General features: G+C 36.5%; 1 protein-coding gene across 1 annotated transcript in view; it reads right to left on the reverse strand.

The window, feature by feature from the left end:
- The window catches only part of LOC131077794 (uncharacterized), a 124,193-nt gene extending 109,498 nt beyond the window's left edge, over positions 1–14,695 (reverse strand). The window contains exon 1 of the mRNA XM_058015346.2: positions 13,877–14,695. Within this exon, the coding sequence (XP_057871329.1) occupies positions 13,877–14,203 (327 nt within the window). The 5' untranslated portion in view covers positions 14,204–14,695. The remainder of the gene's footprint in view (positions 1–13,876) is intronic.
- Between the last annotated feature and the right edge of the window lie 11,038 nt (positions 14,696–25,733).

The following is a 25,733-nucleotide window of genomic DNA, read 5'->3' on the forward strand; positions in this document are numbered from 1 at the left end:
AGGGTTTACATTTAAATCTTAATGCGTCCATTTCCAATAAGTTGAGAATTTTGACATACAATTGATGGCATTTGATCTCAATAGTATTACTTAAATGCAGCAGTAAAATATTAGTACAAAAGTTCACTCTTAGGCTTGGTCATAAAACAACATGCAACTATATAACATTTGGTCAAATACATATGAGCCTTTTCAGCATTTAATGCTAAAAATATTAATCATAATTATATTAGAACTTAAGAAGAAAAAAAAAATATAGAGAAGTTTAGTTGTTATTCTAGCTCGCAACTCTTGGATTGTAACAATAGCAGACTACTAGCTGCATTGCCATGTCCCCTCCACTCAAGTGGAGTAATGTTACTATTATTAATATAATAAAAAGTGTTTTTAAGAAGTATATTTATTATATTAAACATTGAATATAATATAAATAAATAAAACAAAGTAAGAGATGCATAATTTGAATTTGACAGCCATTATTTAGACCCTTAAAACCCATCTTCAAACAGGTATAAAGTGCAGTTTCAATTTCATCTTTGAATCATCTGAATTTGAGTTTTGGAGTGAATTCTTGCAATTTAATTTTAGTGCAAACAAGAAGAAAACCCCAATTGCACAAGTGAGTCAGGATGAAATCCTTCTCTTTTTTAAGCAAATCCAAGTCAGGACAAAACCCCTATATTAATTTTATGGAGGGTGCAAGTGTTTGGAAAGGAAGATTTGGAGTCATAGAACAGCACACTCACTAATCTCCATTGGCAGCTACCTCTAAATTGCTGGGCAGATCTTCCTAAACAAGTTGGCACCAATCAACCCCTTTGGCAAGGCCAATACAATCCGCCATTAATCCAGCACTAAGGCAAGGAAGTCATTACAGGGTTTCAGTGAAACGCCTTCAGGGCATTCTGTGGCATTTTGAGAAAGAGTTATCAGTGGGTTGGTGCCCAGGTTCAACAATATACATACCCAGCAGAAGGGCAGAGTAGAAGTCAAACCAAGCTACAAATGACTTCAAAAGCTATCTAGATGAGCACATGAGACTTGATCTGGATATTAGAAATCAGATCCCATTTGCACAATACAATAATGCTAAGTCAAGGAGTGGGCCAAGTGGAGAAACAAGACAACCTATGCAGCAGTTCAATAGAGATCTACAGCAAAGGGTAAGTTGACACTCCCTACTTTTGATGATTCTGAGAAGAACAGTACACGGTCTTGTTGTGACCTTTTTCACACATCGCCCCATTGCAGATGGGGACCCTCCCTTTTTTCCTCCTTTATAGGGTTTTTGTTAGTGCTCGTGGCCTTCCGCTTCAATTCTGCTCGGTTCTGTCAAGTTTTGAACGGTTTGGGTCCTAAGGATTGAAAGTCAGTTTTTGCAAGCCAAGTGATAACAGAGTTCGGATACTGTCAAAGTGCCTAGAAAGGCCGAAGGACGAAGATCGCAATTGATTTGAACGAATTTGAACAACTTTCTATATTTAGAAAGTTTGTTTTTTTGCTTTTTCCTATTTTTTAGGAAGTTTTGTTTTGGCATTTTTAGCCCGATCCCCGATATGGCTATTTTTAGAAAGTTTTCCCTATTTTTTAGGGATGTCTGCTTTTTGCTTTTTCGGAGTGAGGACCTAGGGTTTGCACTGGTACCACTGACTTGCTTCATTCACGATCGAAAATTTTCAAGTTTTGACCTAAAAAGCTAAGTTCCTACATTTTAGGGGGTCGTGATGCTTCAGATGGTTTGCCTAAGTATGGACTTCAAATTTCAAGTTAATCTGGTTAAAATTGAAGAAATTGTGGAATTTTGAAATTTTCCAATTTTTTTCTAAGTCTGGCTAATAAATGATGTTGAGTGTTATGGCAGGTGATGAAAAGTCCACCCTATGCAAGAAGAGTCTTCTCAAAAGTCCACCCTTGAAGATGTCTTCAAAAGTCCGCCTTGCCTAGGGTCTTCCAAAAGTCCGCCAATGAGAGAGGTAGCTTAAAACTCCGCCCATGGTGCTAATGAGTGGATGTCTATAAAGTCCGCCCTGTGAAGAGATGCTCCAAAAGTCTGCCCTATGGATAAAGAAAAAGGTGTTCAAAGTGAAGAAAAGTCCGCCTTAGGGTGAGGAGATAGCAAACATGATGATGAAGTTCTGAAATGCCAAGTGGTGGTCTTCCAAAAGTCCGCCCTAGTCTTGGAAGTAGAAGAAAAGTCCGCCCTCCTTGGTGAAGTCTCCAAAGTCCACCCTATGGAGAGAGGTTAAAGTCCGCCCAAGATGATGAGTGTTTTGCCTTGAGCTCTCCAAAGTCCGCCTTAGGATGAATAGAATAGTTCCTTGCCTTGTGTCATGAAGTTCAAAGTCCACCTTAGGATGAACATATGCAATTTAAGGAGTGGTTTGAAGTCTGCCTTCTTGAGGATTGTTCCAAGTTTTGATCCACCTATGCCTAAAAGTCCGCCCTTTTATTGATTGCAAGGTTTTGAGTGCACAAATTCTAACCCCTCCAAAGTCCGCCTTGAGGGAGATTTGGTTGAAAGGCAAGGTACACATGTTTCATAAAGTCCGCTTTGTGGGGTGAAGGCAAATTTCAAGTGTAAGGAGAACTCCGCCTTGAAGATGTTAAGGGTAGCAAGAGGTAAGTCTAAGGCAAGCAAAAGTCCGCCTTGGAAGTTGAAAGATAATGCCTATGTCTAGAAAGTTCGCCCAACCTTGCAACAAGTTAGAAATATGACCAACAAAGTCCGCCTTGAGAAAGATGTGGAGTGCACATAAACATAAGGAAAGTTCCCACTCTAAAAAAGGGTTCGACTTTGCCTTGCAACACAATGAGAAACAAACTTCATGAAGTTCGCCTAAGTCAAAGATGAAGTCAAAGGAATATTCATTGGTGATGTCATCCAAATCTTCATGAAATTAGAACTAAGTTCCAAATTAGAGAGATCTGAAAAGGGATATTTAAAGATCAAGTTTTCAAAACAAAAGGTATTGCGAGTATAGTTCAAATTTGAGCCCATAATCAAATTAGAAACTCAAATCCATGAAGGAGTTCGAACTTGAACCTCAATTAGAAAGTTTGTCAAGGTTAAGATCTGCAGATTTGGATTGAATTTAAACTCGATATTAATTTAGAAACTTGCAAGAGTAAAGAGGTTCAAAATGAAGGAGATGATTGTACAAATTCATTTAAAATTAGAAACTTCCTCCATGAGCAAGATCAAATTGGAGTCAAGAATGGAAGTGCATTTGCGTGTTTCTAACTGTGAATTTAAGTTTGAATACAAATAAATAATCTCTCCTCTCATTATTGTGCAATAAGAGTTCGAATTTTATGAAGAGAGCATTTTCAAGCAAGCTTCTTGCAGGTCTGAGAGTTTTTAAGAAGTTTTATTGCAGATTGGAGGTGTTCCAGGGTGATCTCTTGCAGATTCAGCGAACTTTTGGGAGGAGTTTTAATGTACCTGCAGATTTTGGAGTTCAATCAACTAATAGAAGGCAGAACTTTCAAGTTTTTTGAGTTTTGTTCCTTCTATATTCTCATTTCTGTCAAAGGTGAAGTTGATTGGTGGGCAGACTTATCAATTTTCTCAATTTTTCTGAGTGTATTGGGGGTGTCTTTATCAGGTTTATCCAAATTTTCAGTAAGAGGATCATTTTGGATTGAACGTTCTTTCTTTCAAGCATGACCTTCTAAGTATTCGCAGCTTGTTTCAAAGCTAAAAGTGTTGAGAAATCAGAAGATCAAAGTATTCTGCCATCTAACTTTCGAAACCTTGCACTAAAAGATTGATTTCTAACTTAATTTCCTTTGGTTTTGTAGGTAACAGATGGTAGTAGAAGCGGGATCATCATAGAGATCGTAGCTAGAGTTTCCAGCCAAACGGAGGATTGAGGACAAGTTCACAGGCAAGGTTCATCCAAGCGTGAAGATAGCCAAAATTTGGCTAAGTATGGGAAATGCTTCACAAAGAAAATTCTAATTTCCTCAATTATGATGAAAGAAAATTCTAATTTCCTCAATTATGATGAAGGCATGAAGAATTTCTTCTCCAAATTTCACGGTATCGAGAAGGAGGACATGATCACAGCAAATGTCTGAACAGCTTGATCCTATTATTCCATATTTGCAAGGGGTTATCTAGAGCTTTCACCCTCCTCTCGCACAACATAAATTGGAGCCACGAAGAAGCAAGCATAGAATCGTCAACAAGGAATTATTCTAAAGATTTAAACAATTTTCCTTCCGAACTTCATGGGCCTGCCAATCATTCCTCCTGAACCAGGCAGAGAACCTCATCTAGTACTTTAGCCAAACTTGGATTTCAGCGACGAACAAGAAAACATCATCACAGAGTTATACAGCTTAGCCTGGAGTGTAAAAGAGAATATCCTGATTGGTGCTTTATCCTTGAAGAGGAGGAAGAGATTGCTGACCGCATTGACACACAAATTCAAAGGGAACAACGTCCATTACCACCCCAAGGAGTTGATCCAGCTCCCGTACCTACTCCTGCACCGCCTCAACAAGATTAGGAGTGACTCATGCTGCGGTGGCGCCTCGTCATCTTCTGACCAATCAGATTGCTCTAAGTCAACATGCCCAGATTCAATGAACCTGATTTATCCGAAAAGGAAACTAGATGCATACTTTAGTGAGAATGGCAACTGTGCCACTTGTCATGTTCTCGTTCATTCAAACTGATAGAGTTCTGGGAAACCCTAATTAGGGTTTGTAAATTTCAATCTAGGCCCTTGATCACTGTTTGATCTCAGTCATTCATTTATTTTCTGAAAACTATATAAGGCTACCTCCTCTCATTTGGAGAGTGTGAGGTTTTTGATGTATTGTTGCGTGAAGGTCATTTTCAAAATAATCTCTGTTGTTTGAATGATTAGCATGGTTTCAATTTCCTCAACACATTAGTTAAAGTTAATTTAGATTTGCTTTCATGTTGTTAAAATTGAATGAAGGATTTGATAAGTGTTAATTGACAGTGTATCTCTGCTCATACTTTTGGTGAATGGATGATTTCCATTTCACTGTGCAAAGTTAGTCTGAGCCCATCCTCTGTGCATCCCAACATTTCGATCATAAGCACAACCCGTTGAAGATTGCACCCACTTTGTGTAGTTGTCCTCAGTGTGGCGAAGCAAAGTGTGGTTTCCCGAGAGCACCCAATTGATACCGTCTCCAAAATTCATAGGTTTAGATTAGCTTTCTTGAACCCTATCCCCTTTTCCCTTTTTGAAAGTCTAAATCTCGAAAATCCCAAAAAGAGAGAGCCTGAAATCGATAAATCTATCTAAGTCTAGAAGCTTGAAAAGACATTCATAAGCGTAAGTCCCCCTTGAGATTTTCAGCAAACACTACCCGAGTAGCTATCCCATTAAAGTCGCTTGTTCGTACATATAGACCTTGGAATCAGTAGTGATTTTTCAGGAGAGAATAGAATACCTTCGAGTATCCTATTCTATTGTTTGGTAGATGATAAAACATACACCAACAGGTCTTTAGTTCAAAACTTGGATACATCTCTCACTTAGCCCTATGACAGAAGATGAAGCTATCAAGTTCACTATTCTTCATTTGGAGGGTATAGCTCATGAGTGGTGGCATCATAGATTGATTACACAAGGACATCATCACATTGTATATATGTTGATCTTACAAAGGCTCATAGAGAGATTTGCTAAGAGAGATCTAGAGGTGTATTTTAAGAGTTGACACATTTGAGGCAACATGGTTCAATAGAAGATCATGTAGCGAAATTTCAATGGATTTTAGCTATGGTGCCAGATGTGATGACTAGGACACTCATATTTTTGTTTATTAAGGAATTATCAAAGTCAAGCAAAGATTGGCGAGAGCCTTTTAGACAACATCTTTAGAGGATGCTATCTAAAGGGCATTGGATTTGGAGGATTTCACAGTCAAGAGCAAATTACACCCCAAGGGTGCACCATCAAAACAGCAGAAGTGACCATTCCACAAGAGCTTTCTACAACCTAAGGCATTACCAACAAAACGTAGCAAGGTGGAAGAGTCTAAAAATGAGCTTCAAAGGAAAAAACTATGCTTCACTTGTAGAAAGCCATGCGAACCAAGTCACAAGTGCTTAGGAAAGGGGCATGTACACTCTATTGAGGTAGTTTCCCATGAGGATTCTGAGGCAAAAGAGTATAAACCCTAGGTTGTTATAGATGAGGTTGAGCATGAGGATCAGGAAGAAAGCATTTAGGTGGCGTACTTGTTACACTTTCAGGAGCACCTAGGTATCATCCTCTTCAAGTTAAAGGAGTCTTATAGGGACATAGAGTGACAATCTTGATTGATGATAGTAGGGCCAGTAGGGCCACCCAAAACTTCATTGATGAGGGATTGGTGACCAAGATGGGCTTGAGGACAGATGATTTTGAGGAACTTAATGTTATAGTGGCTAATGGGTTTATAAGTGTGAAATTTTGTAGTTTCAGCGATAACTTGGACTTCATATTTCCAAGTAAATCTGATTATATCGAACAGTAATTCTTGTTTGTAGCTTCAGCATTAAAAGCAGTGATTCCATTGATATTTGATTCTGAATATACATACATATCAGTAACATTCAAGCTGTGATGAATCCTAACAATGCCGGTGTAATTAGTTGAATGTGTTAACAGCAATCTGAAAGTGTTAAATCAGACAAGTAGGGTTGTTTTTACACAAGGGATAATACATCCATTTCTTTGACCAGCTCAATTGTCCAACGGCCAACCTACATTCAGGTTGCACACCAAGATATTCATTTCCCATTATGCTGGCACAATCATATCTGGAGGTGTATTTCAAAGCACAATCACATATCACAGAGCAGCAACAAATCATCTACTGAAAAGTTCATATGAAAGATCAAGCACTCAACTAGTGGTAATTATTGAATTGAACAAAGTAAATTAAATATGTGATTAATGTTGTGTATAAACCATTGATAAAATAAATATTTAATTTAGATAAGATGCAAATTAATAAACTATACAAATGAAATAAACTACTCACAATTACACCTATACACAAATTAACATGGGAAAAACATAAATGGTAAAAACACCCAAAAAGCATCATTTTATTATTAAAACACTTACATCATTGTCTATAAATTAACAAAACCTAGGGAAATTCACCTGTTCACTTCCACATAGCCAACAATACATCCTGCGGATAGTGATAAAATCCATTATAATCTCCAAAAATTAATCATCTTCTCAATGAGAGAGAAGCTCATTAAATATTGGGCATTTGAAAAAATACCCAAAAGGGTAGTTGCCACACCTATTCAAAACTGCTATTTGTAGATAATTTATAACCTAATAGTTTACTAGATTATTAATTATTAGTATAAAGCATTTAATAAGCATAAAGTTTTATAACCCTACATTAGAACAATATATAAATGTTATAAAGGTATGAACCCTAATAACATTATGTTTGATAATCTTGCATCCATCTTCTTGAGGTGATAGAGCAATCAAACATTGATGCTTGGCAAGAGTTCAAAGCAACTATTTGAGTGCATTTTACCTCTCAATTACAAAGAATAGCTATTGACACTGTAACATCCCCGCTCTGATAATAGAATTTAATAATAAAATTAAAATGAAAAGGTATAAAAATAAAATTAAAATTAAAATATAGAAGAATATAACTAAATATAATTAAAGTTTAATTGAGTTAATGAATGGTCCCCTCACATTTAGAGATATAAAGGAAAGGAATCAAAAGCATCTAGTGGGATCATGATCAATCAGATCAGATCAGAACTGTTATTAAGTTACAGGCAGTAACACCCTTGTTCTTGGTGGTATGGGGACAGTCATGTCCCAGTCATGATGCCAGTCAACCTTAATCATTTTGGGAATTTTCTTACAACGTAAGGCTTCACAATTCCCCTCAGATATCAGCCCTAGATATGATGTCTTCAAACTGGTAGCAAGTTAGATGGGATAGGAGGTAATTATACACAATGAACGATGTCTATTGACAACAGTTTCATTAATAATGAAATATGATTGAGAGGGTGAAATGGAAGGATTAACTAATTAGTTAAGAGGAGGCACTGATCAGCAAAGGACACTTCCTTAACAACTCAAGACATCCATAAGGAAAGGGTGTGACTCATCGACTCCCAAAGAAAAGTTATAAAGATCTCAAAAAGGAGAAATATCTGAGCAGAAGATCAGACGGAATAAAGAAAGAAAAAAAGGAGGACTTCAGGCAGTAACCTGGTCACACAAACCTGGTACGAATTTCCTATGCTACAATCATGTCTATAATAGACTTATGCACATTGGCAAATGTAATATATCACTGCTTTCACAAGTATTTCTGCACATGATGAATATTAGCAAATTCTGAGGAATCCTTCTTGATAATATATTGAATTCATATATGTGGAACAGTACTGTAAATCTGTTCTACAAAGTTTCTGAGTATGATCAAAGGAGAGGAAGCACAGTAAGGAAAAACAGTGCTGGGGTTATCTTGTAGGAACGCCACCTCATGGTTTTGTTACAAGTGTGATTGCCGTTGCACCAAAAGATCGACCTATTAATGCCCGATACAACCACTAGACATATAGAATCCACAGGAGGCAGTTAAGCCATGTCACAAACCCGAGCGCTGCGCTGCACAACACAAGGAGACCAAGGGCACACACCTTGCAACAATCCCCCCCATGCAAGCGAGGGGTTTGAAACTGTGACCAAGCTCTGATACCACTTGTTACAAGTGCAGTTCTCGTTGCACCAAAAGATCGACCTGTTAATGCCCGATACAACCACTAGACTTATAGAATCCACAAGAGAAGGTTAAGCCATGTCACAAACCCGAGCACTGCACTGCACAGCACAAGGAGACCAAGGGCGCATACCTTTACACCTTGCAACAAGTTTAAGACCAGGGAGTCCTATGAGGCCAAGGGGGGGCAATGGTGTTGCCCTTGGGCCTATGAAAAATAGACTTCCTGGGCACCTTACAGTAACAACACTCATACCTTCTATCATGCTGAATGAATATGTAAACCATGGGTTATAGGATAGGTATGACAAGTGGAGAAAAACGGTGATAGGACGCCTTACTAGGTAGGCCATCTCATTGATGACATGGGCCACATGAGGTCAAGGGGGTTAAGCTGCCCTTGAGCCTAGGATAGGGTGTTTCTTGGGCACCACACTTGGTCATCCTATCCCATTCCTATTCTATGACTAAGTTATTTCAAAATGAATTCATGCTTTACTCAAATAAGTTCTTAATCATGTATTTTATAGTTTTATAACTCCTAACTTGTCTACAGGGCTTCATTCAAAATACCAGGCATCTCTAAATCTCATTCTACTCTATTTAGGGCATAAATTAGTTATCCACTTGCTGAGGACATTACATTGTTATATGAAATCATGGAAATTGGGGATTAATGTTAATACTTATAAATTTAAATATTATTGTAACTTCTTACTTTCTAAATGATTATTATAGGACTTAAACTAGGATTACTTTGAACCATGTATTACATTTGATAATTTTTGTAAAGCTAAAAATAAATTACCTTCTTAGACTTAAGCCAAAATTGTTATTCTAGGGTTTAAATTAGGGAGATTCCAAGAGGGGACCTTACAGACATGATGGCTCCATCTATGCCAGACATTTGGCCAATCAGCCCAGCAATACATAGAGCAGACAATCATCTTTATCAAGTGCAGGCATTTCTGAGGTACTATGCATCAAGTTTGCCTCTGAATTGTTTATCTCATCTTTGGCAAGGCCCAGAGCTTTACACCATCACTTCGTTATAGCATGATTTCCATCTTTCTTAAAGGCATAAGCTAAGCAACAACAGGAACAACCTATGCCAAGTCTATCCAATTATTTTCAGAGAAAAATTCACTGTCTTCAGCCCCTACTAGCTCCTTTAATATAGCTGCATATCATCCATGAATGGATAATCTTCACCAAATGGATCCCTTAAGAGCTCCACCCCCTTATCTGCAAAAAAAATAAGTATGTTGCCTAGCACAAGCACATGAATGTCATGTCCTCAAATCAAATAATGTGAAGACCCTTCTTACTTAGAAGACCCCAATTATGTCCCACCAGCAAGAGGAGCAAGAAAAAGTTTCTATCTTTGTGTAAAATTTTGCAAAGGGGCACACAAAAACTTACGAGCTTCTTTAGCAAACTCAAGCCAAGTTCAAGACAATTCATTACCGACATTAAATTTGTCAATCCCTTCAAATTGGTGATTGTGTTTAGCTTCACTTGAATGAACAAAGTTCTAACAGCAAACAACATCACAAATTGAAGGCCATCAAATATGGATCTCAAATCATTCTCCAAACAAAATTGGACCAAATTCCTAAGAGTTGATCATCTACTGTCGCTTGATATCCATAATGTCATTAATGTGAGCAAGCTCAAGTTGTATGTGCCATCTCACTTGGAGGAGATATCTATCACTTGTTCAAATACTATCATTCCAGATTTTCAACAAACATTGGCCAAAGATAGTTTTCTTGATGTTTGGGCCCACACCAACCACAAGTGGAAAATCAATACATACCTTGCCAGCGAGAAAGGAACTCCAACATTTCCAGCAAAATGATTCCCTCAGTCAGCTTTCCCAATAAAAAATCCTAAATCTCATGTAGAAACTAGGGGCAATTTCCTGAAAACGGAGAGGAAATGAAGGAGGCATACCATGCAGTTCAAAATCAAAACTTAATCATAGCACACATGCAAATAGACTAATATAAATAAAGTAGAAGTAAGGAAGTTGTTTAGGTAGCTAGATATAGAGTAGCTGAAAGTTGAAATAGCTTCAAAGGGCAGAGAAATAAATGAAAAGTTCAGTGGACAATTGGAAAAAATGTAAAGAGTAGATAGTATTTACTTAAAATAGATGGACACCTGGAACAGCTATTAAGGGTAGATTGCAGTGTAACAGCTGTAAAGAATAGTTATAGATAAATAGAAGTGGGTAGAAGCTAAGACGACTAAATGATCTTATACATACAGGCTACTCTTGTGTAATGAGATCACGGAGAAACAAATTCAGCAATATAGTCATATCATTGGCATATCAATCTTACTTTTTGTCACCTTCATGTACATGATCAACAAATTGTTAAGGAAATGAGATCAGATTATAATACCTTTCTTTATTTGATGTATGCACTCCTTGATTCAATACTGATTCAGATTTACTACTGTTATGAACAGGTAAGTTCGATTTGAAACGATGAAGGATTGAAGCACTTGTAATGGAGAGATGACTGCACTTGTAGTGGCACTGGTTTTTTTTTACGTTCTGTAATTGAAGTACTCCTGTTAGTTGAAGAGAAACTCCAGATTTTAGATGAACTGTACATGTCCCGATTCCTTTCACAGGATATGTGGAGTTATCTCCTATGGTAACTTCCTCATTTGAGTTTTCTTCAAAACTATCCAGTTGTTCTATGAATCCCGTTATATGACGAGATGCTCCGTTGTCAATGACCCAAGTATTCCCGCTAGCCGTTAATTCACTTGATAGGGCTGAAAAGAATATCATTTTCTCTATATCTTTGTCTTTACTGATTTCAGCTAATGAGGCTTGATTCTTGAGTCTTTCCGGGCACTTCACGCCAAGGTGTCCATATTGGTCACATCTATAGCATTGTACCTTAGACATGTCCTTCCTTCTTTTGAATGAATGTTTATTGTTGTCTCTTCCCCTTTTTTGTTTGAAGTTTCCTTTCTTCCCTTTCTTGTGAGAATTTGTGTTTAGTACTTGAATCTCTCCATTGGTATTGTTTAGTCCAATACCTCTGGTTGTTAGTCTAGACTCTTCCTGAATGCAGTCGGTTTTTAGTCGAACTTTGGAAGTTTGGATCGTGCGCTTATCCCTTGAATAAAAGCTTCCCAAGATGTAGGAAGTCTGTTGAGTGCCAACATTGTTAATTCTTTGTCATCAATTGTACGTCCAATTGTAGATAATTGATCCCTTAACTCAGTTATTCTTATGAAATAAGATGTAATAGATTCACCGTTGTTCATTTTTACATGATGCAATTGTTGTTTTAGTGAGAGAGCTCGGCTAGTGTTGTTAATCTCAAACATGTCTCCTAGGAAGGTAAACATGGCATGTGCAGTGTTAATTAATCGATAATGATTATCGGGTTAATAAAAAGTTTCGGAGCATGGTTAATTAATCAACATAAATTGCTTATTAACACAAATTGAATTGCTGTAAGAAACTTACCCATTGTTAAGTGACAAACATGCTGCGACTTACTCTAAGTTTGCAAGTGCAGTTGTATGGTTGACAAACATTTATTTTCCCAACCAACAGTGCTTCCATTGCTTCACTTGCACCAACACATACAAACCCTTGTAATGAGCCACATAGTTCACTACCACCATCAAAAATCACTTAAGAATGATAGATCATAGCATACAAATCTTTCTCCTTGCATTAGAACAACTCATACTGGACGTTTCAATCTCAAATAACAGTATGTCTTGTATCTTGGTTGGTTAAATTTTCAATTCACCTACAACAACCACAAATTCTAAATATACTATTAAAGGGGAAACTCACACACCCGGATTAGATAACTCATTGTTTTAGTAGTGTCTAACACTTGAAGCTGATGGTCCCCCCTTGTTTGGCTGAAAGGATTAGATCTTGAAGATGGTCCTCTAGATATCTTCCTCCAAATTTGATGATATTCAGATTTCAAATCTAACTTGGTGAAGTATCACATACATTGTAACTAATCAAGCAATGTCAGATTTCATGGTAAGATTGTTAACAGGCTTATAATCTATACACTTACTCCAATTGTCATCTTTCTTGCTTACCAACACCATTAGCGATCTACAAGGTGATGAACTGGGCTTTATCACTTCTTTGTCCAACAACTCCAACAATTGATTCTTACACAGGCCCAAAGGAATTGTTAACCATTCGTATAAACCTTGTCTGACCCTACAAAAAATCTTCTGGACATCTTGCTTCCTAAAAAATCGATGACATTCAAAATTCAAATCTAGCTTGGCGAAGTAACAAACATGCTGCAACCAATCAAGTAATTCATCAAGTTGAGACAGAATAATACTTTTTCTTAATGGTATCTAATGTAGTGCCCTCCAATCAATACAATTCCCCTAGGTGCGATCTTTCTTGGGTACCAGTAGGTCCAGTACTATAAGTGATCCACAAGGTGATGAAAATAGCATTATCATTCCTTCATCCAAGAGTTCTTACGATCGATCCAAGCAGCCTATATTTATGTTAATGGTATGGACAATAGTGTAACAGTGGGATCTCGTTTTCCGCTTCTCGCTTTAAAGGCAAATGTTTTAATACAATGAACAGTTTTTTAGACTGATTGTATAACTTGCTTTGGATTTGAGCCCTAATTTTAAAGCCGAGCCTGTTATTAGATTAGATTTCTTTATTTAACGATCATAATATTACTACTAAAATGAAACCTTCCAGGAAGGCTCGGTTCCGCCGCTTTGAGTTGCAAGTCATGTAATTGTATCATTTAGTTTTTTATTTATCCTGTTAACCAAACTATGACTTCCATCAAGAGCAAATTTTTATTTTTCTATACCTCATTTTGCCTTCCTTGGTTCTGGACAAATCAGTTGTACGAGAATTGAACAATTTTCCAGCCTTGCAAAAACTCGAGGAGAAATATAGGTGTTCGATAGATTTTAGCAGAAATCGCACACAAAGACACGGAAAGAACCATTAAAGATTAAAAAAAACAAAAAAATCCTTGACACTTCCACAACATATCATACCTAATTTGTAGAAAAACGTGTGTTTCAGACGTTTCGAAAGCAACTGCGTAAGAGAAGATAATTTGTTTACCTCATTGGTAGAATTAACGACGGCATCGACCTCAATATTCCAGGGGTGACCTCGCCACAGATAAACCTTCAAATTGATATTGGGATCGACCGGAAACCTGGAACTGGCGCCGTCGGAGCCATTTTCCAACGGAGAAACGGACGTCAAGGGGTCGGAAAAAGACAGCACAGAGAACATACCGGCGTCATCGGAGGATCCGTCAACCGATGACCGTTGCTCAGCGTCGCTCCACCGCGGGACCTGTTCGAGCTTCACCACATAATCATCGCCGTCGGCAGACGGAGAACCGCCCAAAGTGCTCGCCGTGACACCACTGCTCCTGTACATTTTTCCCCTTTTTCTCTCCAAATTTTGCTGTTACCTAATTTTTTCTTAAAAAACGTTGTCGGAACACACTATATATTGTAGCTGCGCACATACATTTCGGATTTTACTTGTCCGCTACGACGAATTCTCATATTTAACTACCTTTGTTGTCAAATTCTTCTTAAAATCAACAACATTCTCCAAATCAACAGTTGTAATCCTGGCAACAATATTCTTCCCCTTTAAGCTGTAAATGTTTTGAAACCCCAAATTGATGCTAACAATAGAAATGAAGCTTATTTTCTGGCTTCGATCGGCGGCTCTGCGAATCGACCACCTGACCTCCGTCCGTATAAGTTTTTCGGTTCCTTTAAATCCGCGGGCGACCTTCTGTCGTTTGACGGAAAAACTTCCGGCGTTTCTTTGCCCAGATTTAATGATTGACAGCGTGTTCTGCATGCCGCCCAAAGAAAAAAATTACCACGTGTTACCACCAGATGTCCACTTCGACAAACGCAAGAACTCAAACTGCAGTAGGATACACAATGTATATGTATCTATATATATTTTAGTATTGAATTTTCTTTCACAAGAATATTCGTAGAGAGTTTTAAAAATGATTTTCAAACAAATTAAAAAACTATGATAAGGTGGACAAAGTCATAAAAAGAATCACTCATTTTCTTTTACTATTGAAGATGACAAATCTTGATAAGTATGACATTTATTTCTTTTCTCCCTTTGTGATTAAATGCCATTTAAAATATTACTTCTTTGATTCAAAAGGTTGGATGTGACATTCTTTTAATCATTTTCTTTATTTAATGGACTTGCTAAAATTTGGTTGTAATTAGTTTTTTCTTTTTTTCTTTTTATTAGAAGTTCATATTATTAAAAAGATTACTTACTATTTGATATGAGAATTAAGTTTGTGTGGACACAATCCTAATCTCATCTTTTATATTGTACTAATGAGGGTTTGAACCTACATAGCTTCATCCTAATTGTAATCAATCAATTGATCTGCAATCCTTTGGTAACAAAAAAAATTCTTTTATCACTACTTGTCATTAGGCAATATTAGTAGCAATGCTATTGCAATGAAATTAAAAGTTTATTTAAACCAATTGTAAGCAAATATTTTCTTTTTGACAAAATTTGCTCTTTATACAATTAAATGTGACCTGATGTAGATGATGACCACACACATAGTGCCCTCCCCCATCATTTCATAAAACTTAGACAACAACATTAACCCTTATGAAATTTTCATATTTATTATAAAATATGAATATAATACATAATATATTTTATTTTAAACAAGTGGCAAGTACTTGCCTTCGTAGTATTGTAATAAAAATATTTGTTGTAATTCTTAATTATAATGTTAAATTATTGTTAATTTAAAATTATATTATTTTAATTATATTTTTGTAATATTAACAATAACTCTCACTTCAATAGAATAATATTAATAATTATAATATAACATAAACATTATAGTAAAAGTATGAATAATTCGGCTCATTAATTGGCCTGATCAAGTTAGTTTGGAATCCGAGAAAATGAAGGTGATGGAATGGTACAAACTAAGGGAATGATGGTTTAAAATAAATTTTGATCAAGGAAGCTAGATTTGTGGCACAAGACTGGGAAGGTACTTGTAGCAATCGGAATGTGAAAATTGGTCGAGGGAACGAACAATGAAGCCAAGGCACAAGCGGCAATTGAAGCTTTGAAAATGGGGAAAAAATTAGGTCTTTCAAAAATTTAGCTTAAAGGAGATTCATTGATTATTATTAATGCATTACAAATTGGTGAAATACATGCATGGAATTTGAATAAATACATATATGTTCCCAAGCATTTACTATAAACTTTTGAAGAGTTTGAAATTAGGCATGTGAGGAGATTAGGGAACGATGTGGCAAATAGGTTGTCCAAATGGGTAGTGCAACTTGATGATATGTTGAGCAATACGGTGGAAGATTTTCGCAATCTTGAGCTTGATCTCTAAGGAGTAATTGTACGTTGTTGTTATCAAAAGGTATTAATGGAATGTAATGGTGGTGGGGTGATGTGACATGGGTTGCCCAAATGGTAATAAAACCTGCGGTGCAAGCACTTGGTGCTCGTAATAGAGGATGGGTGGTGACTAATTTGGAATATGGAAGCCACCTTTTCCTTGATAACACCAAGGCAACAATTAGCTTTTGGAGGCAAAATCATTGCGAAAAGAATAAAAAAATTGTTTAAATTTGATGATGATACTTTCATTCAAATCGTGGAATTTTTGCTTGGTGAAGAATTCTTGCAATTGGAGCACAGGTACATAATAGACATTGATATTGTATCAATGGTGGCGGTGTGGGGATTGGAAGCTAGGCAGAAAGAGGATGTTGAGTGGGTACTGAAAGATTGTGTGGAAAATTAAAAATATGGGTTGAAATCTATGTTGGAAAGGGCAAGTGTGGGAGCTAGGTTCTTACCTGCAAAGGAGACCAAGGGAATATATGAGACCCCTCAATAGTTGATGCCCTTCATTTGCTTGGTGAAGGGGACAAACAAGGATGAGCGTAGGGTCGAAGCTTATATCTGTTGGGATTTGTTAGTTCATTACCTATGGGAGAAGGATCATGAACATGCCAAAGGAAAGAGGAAGGTAAAGATAGAGGAAGAGCCAGAAGAAAGCTTTGAGCTAAAAGACCAATGGGTCAATAAACCCTTGAAGGCAGTGAGAAAGCATTGAAAAGAAATAGAAATTTATGTTTTTTGTTGTTTATAGTTCATTTTTGTAATCTCAGGTTTAAACAGTTTCATGTATAAAACAATAATATGGTTTAATTGAGTATATAGGGAAGAATTATGGTAGGCGGGGACAGGGATTTGGTGGATATTCTAAAATGGACATCATTTTTTAATTTATTGTTAAACTCTTTAGTTGGTAGCACAGTGATGACAAGGCGTAAGCGGGGGTAGAGTTTGGCTGTCTTTTACAAGTATTAGGATATTGTTTTTAGAAATTTTTTGGAATTACCTTTTGTGATATGGGTAAACAATACTAAATCTAATGTACTATGTTTTTTAATATCAATAAAATATATAGAATTATCGACCAAAAAAAAAAATGAATATAACCCTAATTTAATTAAAAAAATTATATAATTATAATTATAATAATAAAATTGCAAGCCTCCTACATGGGAGTTCTTGGGTTTGAGTCCGCTCGAAGCCCATGTGTCCCACACACAAGCAATGGAGAGATAAGGTGATGCCTAAGCATGGAAGCCAAGAGGGCACAAGGAGATATAAGGGTGTTATTGTCGAGCAAATATGAGGATGAGGCCCCTAAAAAATGTGGTCTCATTGGTTCATAGCTCCAGTCAAAAGTGATTCAGCTTTGGCCCATTACCATGCAAAAAAACAATAATAATCTTAAACTCAACTAATAATTATTAGTTTAAGATTATATATATTTAATTATATTTATGTAATGTTGATTATAAATCTTAACAAGATAATGATTAATAATCATATTTAATTATATAATATAAGGGGATGACCCTTTGGTGAAATGGTGAGGCTTCTTGCCTATAGTGCCTACAACCTAGGTTCAAACCCCACGGGTTCGTCTCTACCGTGTTAACAATGGAGCATGCTTTACCATGGGGAGAACCTTGGAGAAATAGTGGGGCTTCTTGCCTGTAGTGCTTACATCCTTGGTTCAAACCATAATAGTTTAAGTCCAAGGGGTTGAGCTTAATTGGTTAAAGCATTGAGTTCTCAATGTGGAGACCCAAGTTCAACTCCCATGAGGGACATCTTTGTGGAATTCTAAGTTGTGACTCTTGGTCTTCCATTGGTTGTATTTGTCACATTGTTTAAAGTGGATTTCTAAGTTGTGACCCTTGGTCTTCCAATTGTTGTTTCTAGTTTGGTGCTCAAAAGGAGCTAGTATTTGTAATAAGTTTGCTCGAAAGGAGCTGGTATTTGTAATAATTTTGTAACGTGGATGCTCGAATGAGCAAAAATGAGCTTTGTGATTCTATGATACTTAATAAAAAAAATATATATAAATAAATAATAGAGTGAAAATAGGTTTTTTTTTAATGACTAAATGAAAAATATTTAAATTTATGATTAAACGCTATAATATTATATTGTATATGTTAGAGTTATCATGTATTAGCTAATAATTATTTATTTAATTATTAGTCTATTATACTCTGTGCTTAAGATAAACTTAGGAATTTAATAATATGGTAGGTATTTAATAATTATTCTTATTATTAAATACACATTAGCCCTTTAGGGTTTCTTTAGGGTTGCACAACTTTAGGGTTGCATATTCTCCTTTATAAGGATTGTATTGTACTTTTAACTGATTCCCTCTCTGAATGATAATCTTTTTCTTCAAAGCCATTATTGTTTTTTGCCTCCATTCTTCTCTTGTGACAGGTATTTTGCTTGCAAGTGTTCTTGGGATATTTGAAGTTGTATTTCTCAATTTCTTCATGGTATCAAAGCCTACATTTGTTGCTACTTGTTCCTGATTTTTCAGAAGATTTTTTGGAGGCTAAGGTTTCAAGTTTTTCGGAGTTTTTTATTTGCCTCTCGGGAGATTTGTAACATGCTGAAAATTTTAAAAGAAAATAACCATTCAAATAATCTAACCGTTGCAAAAATAGCCGTTAACATAAACATAGCAAGATGGATTTTTTTTTATTTATTTTTAAATATATTCAAAACAGGAACATGAATAACAATAACTGAAAGATTAAGTACATTGAACTAAAAATTAAGCATACATGTAATATTTAAGAAATAAATAACTTGCATGAAATGAAAGAGAGATAGGGTTTAGAGAGTACTTTTCAACTGATGTTAAATTCTTAACTTCAAACTCTGTCATGATACTAGTGAGGAGGAAAAGTATCATTAGGGCGCTTTTTCGCCCAACCACAGACTATCTAGTCCCCCGTGCCATATCCTTCTGGACTGGCCCGGCCCTTTGTAGGGAGGTAAAGGAAAAAGAGAACTCAATGCCATCTGAGACTCGGTGTTAGGACCTACACTCTTCATTAGTCATACACTAAGGGTAACTCCCTACTAGTATGACGCTCTGACTAGGGGTGTATCCGGTGCTAAGGATCAAACTAGTGCATGCATTACGCAACACCACCTTGGCCAAGGTTCTACACTGTAAGCACGAATTTACGCGTTGTTAATGATCTCACCCTTCTCGGCAATAAGTCTAGGTTTTAGGAGTTTAACTGAACTCAAAAGGGAAACTAAGGCCCGATGATCTCAATTGGATAGTGTATCTAATATTGTTGATCGGTTGTTCGAGTTTAAGAAAAAAAAACTGAGTAAGCTCGATTAAGGTTTAAGTAGTCTTCTAAACACGAGACTATGCAAGTTTCCAATTCTATACTGAGGGACCTTGCGGTTATTATTTCCTTCAATTAATTTTGCAGTTTAAGAATTCAGTCTATATATCATACATAAACCGGTACGTAGTATTACACCTCCATGCTTCCATACACACACAACCTAGTATATGCAAGTACTTATACAGGTTGTATATGTATGTAAGCATGTATATACACTACATACACCTTATTCGCTTAGTCTGGAAAAGAAACAAGGGTACCAGTGAATAAGCCCCTTTCTTTCCATAACGGAAATAGAATGGACTGTTTCTACAAGGGACTAATACATTAACCCAGCACTGATATAAAAAAAATGATCCAGTAGTTCCATATAAGCAACTCAGATATCTATAGATTGCCCAAAATCTTTTGTGAGGGAAGCATGGTTTTGTTGTTCAAGAAGCTACATCATAGTTACAAGAGAAGACAATGTCTATATTTCTTTAGAATTAGTGAACTGTTCAAACCCTTGTCTAACATCGGTACTATAGGTTCTTTTATACCTTCACATTTTACATCAGACTTAAGGAAACCGTTGTGTAGGTTCTTATGCACACATATTTATATGTATACTTACTGTATATACAAATATATGTATAAAAATCTATTACAACTCCTCACATTAATAGGAACAAAATAAACAGATATAGTCACAGCTATGTAAGCCCCCCCTTACTTTATATATGAAAATAAAAGCAGAAAGGAAGGATAATTACTTCCTGATTTACAAAAGACATCTAGGAAATTTGGTTTAACTATAAGGTAATGCAGCTGTGGTACGTATGTCTTCTTGCTCACTTTTTTTTAAACTACTCAAACCCTTCCTAGATTTCAATAGGACCCATTATGTTCCCTCACTAAAGTTGAAGATACATTATGTGTTTCATTTAATTGCATAGGGCTAACCCTCTCTTTAATTTCCAGAAATAGAATTATTACTGAAATAATAACAGAGTATTAACAAGAGAAAAGCATGTATGCACTTTCAATTTTAGACTACCACTGGACTCTTAACATAATACATTACATTTCTTCATGTTGGTTATAACATGATTAAACTGAAATTGCAGCTAAAATAAATCATAAGAGTGCAGAAGGGTTTCAAACCCACGTGATTTGCCATGAAAATTTTTCAGACTTCCAGCATTTAACAAACCACAAAAGCATTAATGCAAATCCTTCTTTTAATTTTTTATAAGAGTAAATAACGGTAAGAAGAAGAGGAAATCGCAGGTCTGAAAGATAACATGACCTATGTTATGGAATATCTCGTCTGAGAACTCTCTAGAATATCAAATAGCAGAGTTGTGACTGAAGAAAGCACCCGACAAAACCCCTGTTCTTGTCATTTTCTAGAAGGCAACCGTAAAATAATGTCTTACCCCTTATCATTTTTTTTGCTTAAATATGCTAAAAGCATTTCCCTAGATGCCAAATTGCCCTAATACCAAGCGAATTCACAAATCAGCTTTAAGATTCCCGTGATTGCAGCCCTCACGCGTTCTGCACTTTCTTGGCTTCCTGAAGAAGCTCTCTCGTGAAAAATATCTTCTCCTTATCAAAATTAATCCAATGTTTCCTCATTAGCCTTTTTGTTTTTATTCTTTCAAATGCCTGATATCTTATACATTTAGAATGGCGACATAATAGTTTAATTTCCTTTCTTCTTTCATTATATATTTTTTTTACTTCTATATGCTCGATAAACATAAGGTAAGGAGGGCGATAAATTAATGGTTTGTTTTAAAACTTATATTCCTCACAGTTACCATAATATATTCTTAGCCAAATCACATAGCAAAATTAGAAGGGACAACATCATATCTCCCTTTCACCTAACCCTTATTTGATTATAGAGATGCTAATTTAAAGTTGGCAAAAGAAAATTTATTTAATTAAAAATAAATAAATATTGCCATACAATTTACAATTTAATTAAATATACGTATTTATCTATATTTATATACATGCAACCTATACTCCCTACGAATACCTGACTGCGGTAGTACGTATACGACCAAGTATACATACTACCATACCCAGGTACTTGTACAGGGTATATATGTAACGTATATATACATATACATAAATATATATATTTATATAATAAAAGTAACATTAGTCAAGCCACCTTAATTAATAATTAACGAAATAATTTATTAATATTAATAACTAATAATTATTTTGAAAAGCGACAAACCCTAGGTTCTTTGTACTGACCTACCAGGTTACCTAGTGCACTGGCTAACAAGGTCTGACAAGATCAACATAGGTTTACCTGGCTTAGGTTAGGGTTTTCAAACGGCATCGAGTTCTTTCCTTCCTTTCACCTCCTGACCTGATGATACTTTCCCTCCTTTCGTGGAGGACGATGGTCTCCTACACACACTTGGCCCACAGAAATTGGTTAGATCCAATCTTGTCTAGTTCTGACAATTAATAAATCCTGATAAAAGTGAAACATGATATCATATTGTTAACTGCAATTCATCAATTTACTAAATCAAAGTACATCAAATTAGCATAGAAATGTAATTATCATTATTCACATATGCATAATCATCTGAACAAGTCCATCATTTAAAGCATAAAACTAGGCACATTATACATCATACGAGTATATCAAAATGCACTAGGGTTAACATGTATCAGGATGTAAATACTGCACAAAATCAACTAGGGCACAAGTGGGATATAACATATCCTTCCCCTCGATGATTTTTTTTTTTAAAGTATCATTTAAAGCAATTATGAACATAACATTGTTTATCTAGTATTTAAAGAAATAAAATTTAAGTTTAGCTATTAAAAACATTAAACAAGTGGGGAAATCGTTGATGGATTTCATTATAATCTTCCCAAGTGGCATTGTCCTCAGTAAACTGGTCCCACTAGACCTTGCACTGAGTAACTTCTTTGTTACGTAAGCGTTGCTTACATACCTCAAGCACCCTGATTGGCTCAATCATGACCACCCCTAGGTCCTGTACCTGCAAGGAGTTCCAGTCAATCATATGTGCAAAATCTGAAACATACTTTTTCAAATATGAAACATGAAATACATCATGCAACCGTGTAAGAGCTGGTGGTAGAGCAATTAGCAATTATGTAGGCAATTGGGTTTACAACTTCCAGCACTTCAAAAGGTCCAACGTATCGCGGTGCTAATTTGGAGGACTTTCCAAATTTTATGCTACTTTTGTTCGGTTTCACTTGTAGAAGCACTTTCTCTCCCACTACAAATTGTTTGGGGGTACGCTTTGCATCTGCATAGCTTTTCTGCCGATCATTAGCTTCTGCTAACCTTTTTCTAGATCAGCTTGACTTGCTCCTCCATTTTTGAGAGCATTTATGGACCGAGGGTTATCCTATCTTCTAGCTTATCCTAGCTGATAGGAATTTTACACCTCCTTCCATATAGTTCCTCGAAGGGTGCTATCTTAATGGATGATTGGTAGGAATTGTTATAGGCAAATTTGACCAATGGGAGGTATTCCTCCCATTTGTACTGTTGGTCCATGCAATACATTCTCAATAGGTCTTCTAATACGTAGTTGACTCTTTCTGTCTAACTATCTATTTCAGGGTGATAGGCTGAGCTTATGTTCAACTGAGTTCCTAGAGCTGAAAATAGAGTTTGCCAAAATCTGGATGTCATTCTGGCATCCCTATCTGAGATTATTTTCTCTGGTACACCATGTAACCGAAATATCCCATGCAAGAATTTGTAAGCTATAGTAGGTGCCTCGTCAGATAAGTTGCCTGGTATAAAATGAGTCACTTTGGTTAGTCTATCTATCACCACTAGAATAGCATTATGCTTATTTCTAGACATAGGCAATCCCTGGACAAAGTCCATACTGATTATCTGCCATTTCTAATTAGGTACCGTGTTAGGTTGCAACAACCCTGTTGGGTGTTGATGTTTAGCCTTAACTCGCTGGCACTCAAAACAACTAGCCACAAACCTTGCGGCGTCCTTTTTCATTCCTTTCTAGAAATATAAGGGTCTTATGTCAGCAAGTAGTTTAGTTACTCTGGGATGTCCAGAGTAAGGTGCAGAGTGCACTTCGTTCAACACCAATTTTCTCAAATTGGCGGACTCAGGTATATACATCCTACCTTGGTATCTTAAAAGTCCATCTGATTCAAATTGCAAACCGTCATATCTTGGATCCTGGGAATCTATTTGTAAGGCCTCTTTCACCTGCTGGTAAAATCTATCCCCTCGTAACAATTGTAGGACATGATTCTGGAAATCTGTATGCACTACAGTGATGGCATTTATATGGTGTCTACAACTCAGCGCGTCTACCACTCAGTTTTCCTTACCTTTGATGTAGCTGATCTCAAATTCATAATTTAAGATTAGTTCTAACCATCGTCTCTGTCACGCATTAAGGTTGGGTTGAGTGAAAATATATTTCAACCCTTGGTAATCCGACCGAAGCTCAAAAGGCTTGCCTAGCAAATAGTGACGCCACATTCATAGGGCATGTACTATTGTTGCGAGCTCAAGGTCATGTGGTGCATGATTTTGCTCATAATTTTTTAGCTTTCTTGACTCATAGGTAATTACTTGTCCTCTTTGCATCAGGACTCCACCTAATCCTTCCCCTAAAGCATTAGTTACTACTAAGAATCGGTCATCTGGATCTAGCACTTTTAGTATTGGTGTCGTGGTCAATTTCTCTTTAAGAAGTTCAAAAGCCACTTGGCATTTTTCTGACCATTCAAATCTTTTGCCCTTCCTCTGCAATGATGTGATGGGGTGTGCGATGCACGAGAAGTTCATTACGAACTTCCTATAGTATCCTGCTAACCCCATGAAGCTTCTAACTTCATGCACATTCCTGGGAGTTGGCCATTCAGAAATGGCCTTAATGCTTGTCGGGTCTACTGTTATACCTTTGGCTGAAATTATATGCCCTAGGTATTGTACTTCTTTTTGGAAGAAAGTACACTTGGATAGTTTTGTATATAATTTGTTTTCTCGCAATCATTGTATAAAAAACCGCAAATGTTGTAGGTGTTCTTCTTCATTCCTTGAGTATATCAAAATATCATCTAAGAACACCAAGACGAACTTGTCGAGGCAGTCATGGGATACACTATTCATTAAATTCATGAAAGCGGATGGTGCATTAGTAAGTCCAAATGATAAAATCGTGAACTCGTAATGCCCATAACAAGTTCTGAAGGCATTTTTATGGATATCCTCATCCTTTAACCTCAACTGATGGTAACCTGATCGCAAATCGATCTTGGAAAAGACTGTTGCTCCACGCATTTGATCAAATGAATCACCAATGCGGGGTAGAGGATATCTGTTTTGGATGGTCAACTTATTCAGTATTGTGTAATCTATGCAAAGTCAGAGAGTCCTATCTTTCTTTTTAACAAAGATTACTGGTGCCCCCCAAGGCGACACACTAGGTCTTATCAATCCCTTATCCAGAAGTTCCTGAAGTTGGGCCTTTAACTCCATTAACTCGACTGTTGTCATCCGGTAAGGAGCCTTGGATACATGTGCTTCCCCTGGTATTAATTCAATGGAAAATTTGAATATCCTTTTTGGCGATAAGCTAGGCAATTCCTCTGGAAATACATCCTAAAAAATCTTGGAGGTAAGGATATTTCACTTCAAAAGGCTCTTCTGGTTCTTCGACTTCACCAAACTCCTTTCATGATGATTATAATTCTCGTACATCATCATATCATCCCGATATACGACATCCTTTGCGTTCCTAATTTCATCCATTTTAACCGCACATACCTAACATCCTTTCTTTTCGCTTTGCCTCAGCTGTATGGCAGAGAGTTGTCGTAATCTAATTTCCCGTTGCATGCCTCATAAGAATACTTTGTTGCCATAATCATCCTGACACTCCACAAACTTGTCGAAACAATTTACCCTTGCCCTATGCTGACCCAACCACTTCATACCTAAGATGACACCATACGTACCTAGTGGTGCTGCAAACAAGTCAACTTCAGTAGGGAAGTTTGGAAATTCTACTCTTGTCCCAAACAGGCATTGCTCTGCCTAAGATTTTGAGAAAAAAAATTGAAAAAAATGACACACTTTTCAAGGCATAAAAAATCCATACGGTCATACC

This window comes from Cryptomeria japonica, chromosome 10, assembly GCF_030272615.1.
Source record: "Cryptomeria japonica chromosome 10, Sugi_1.0, whole genome shotgun sequence".
Classification (NCBI taxonomy): domain Eukaryota; kingdom Viridiplantae; phylum Streptophyta; class Pinopsida; order Cupressales; family Cupressaceae; genus Cryptomeria; species Cryptomeria japonica.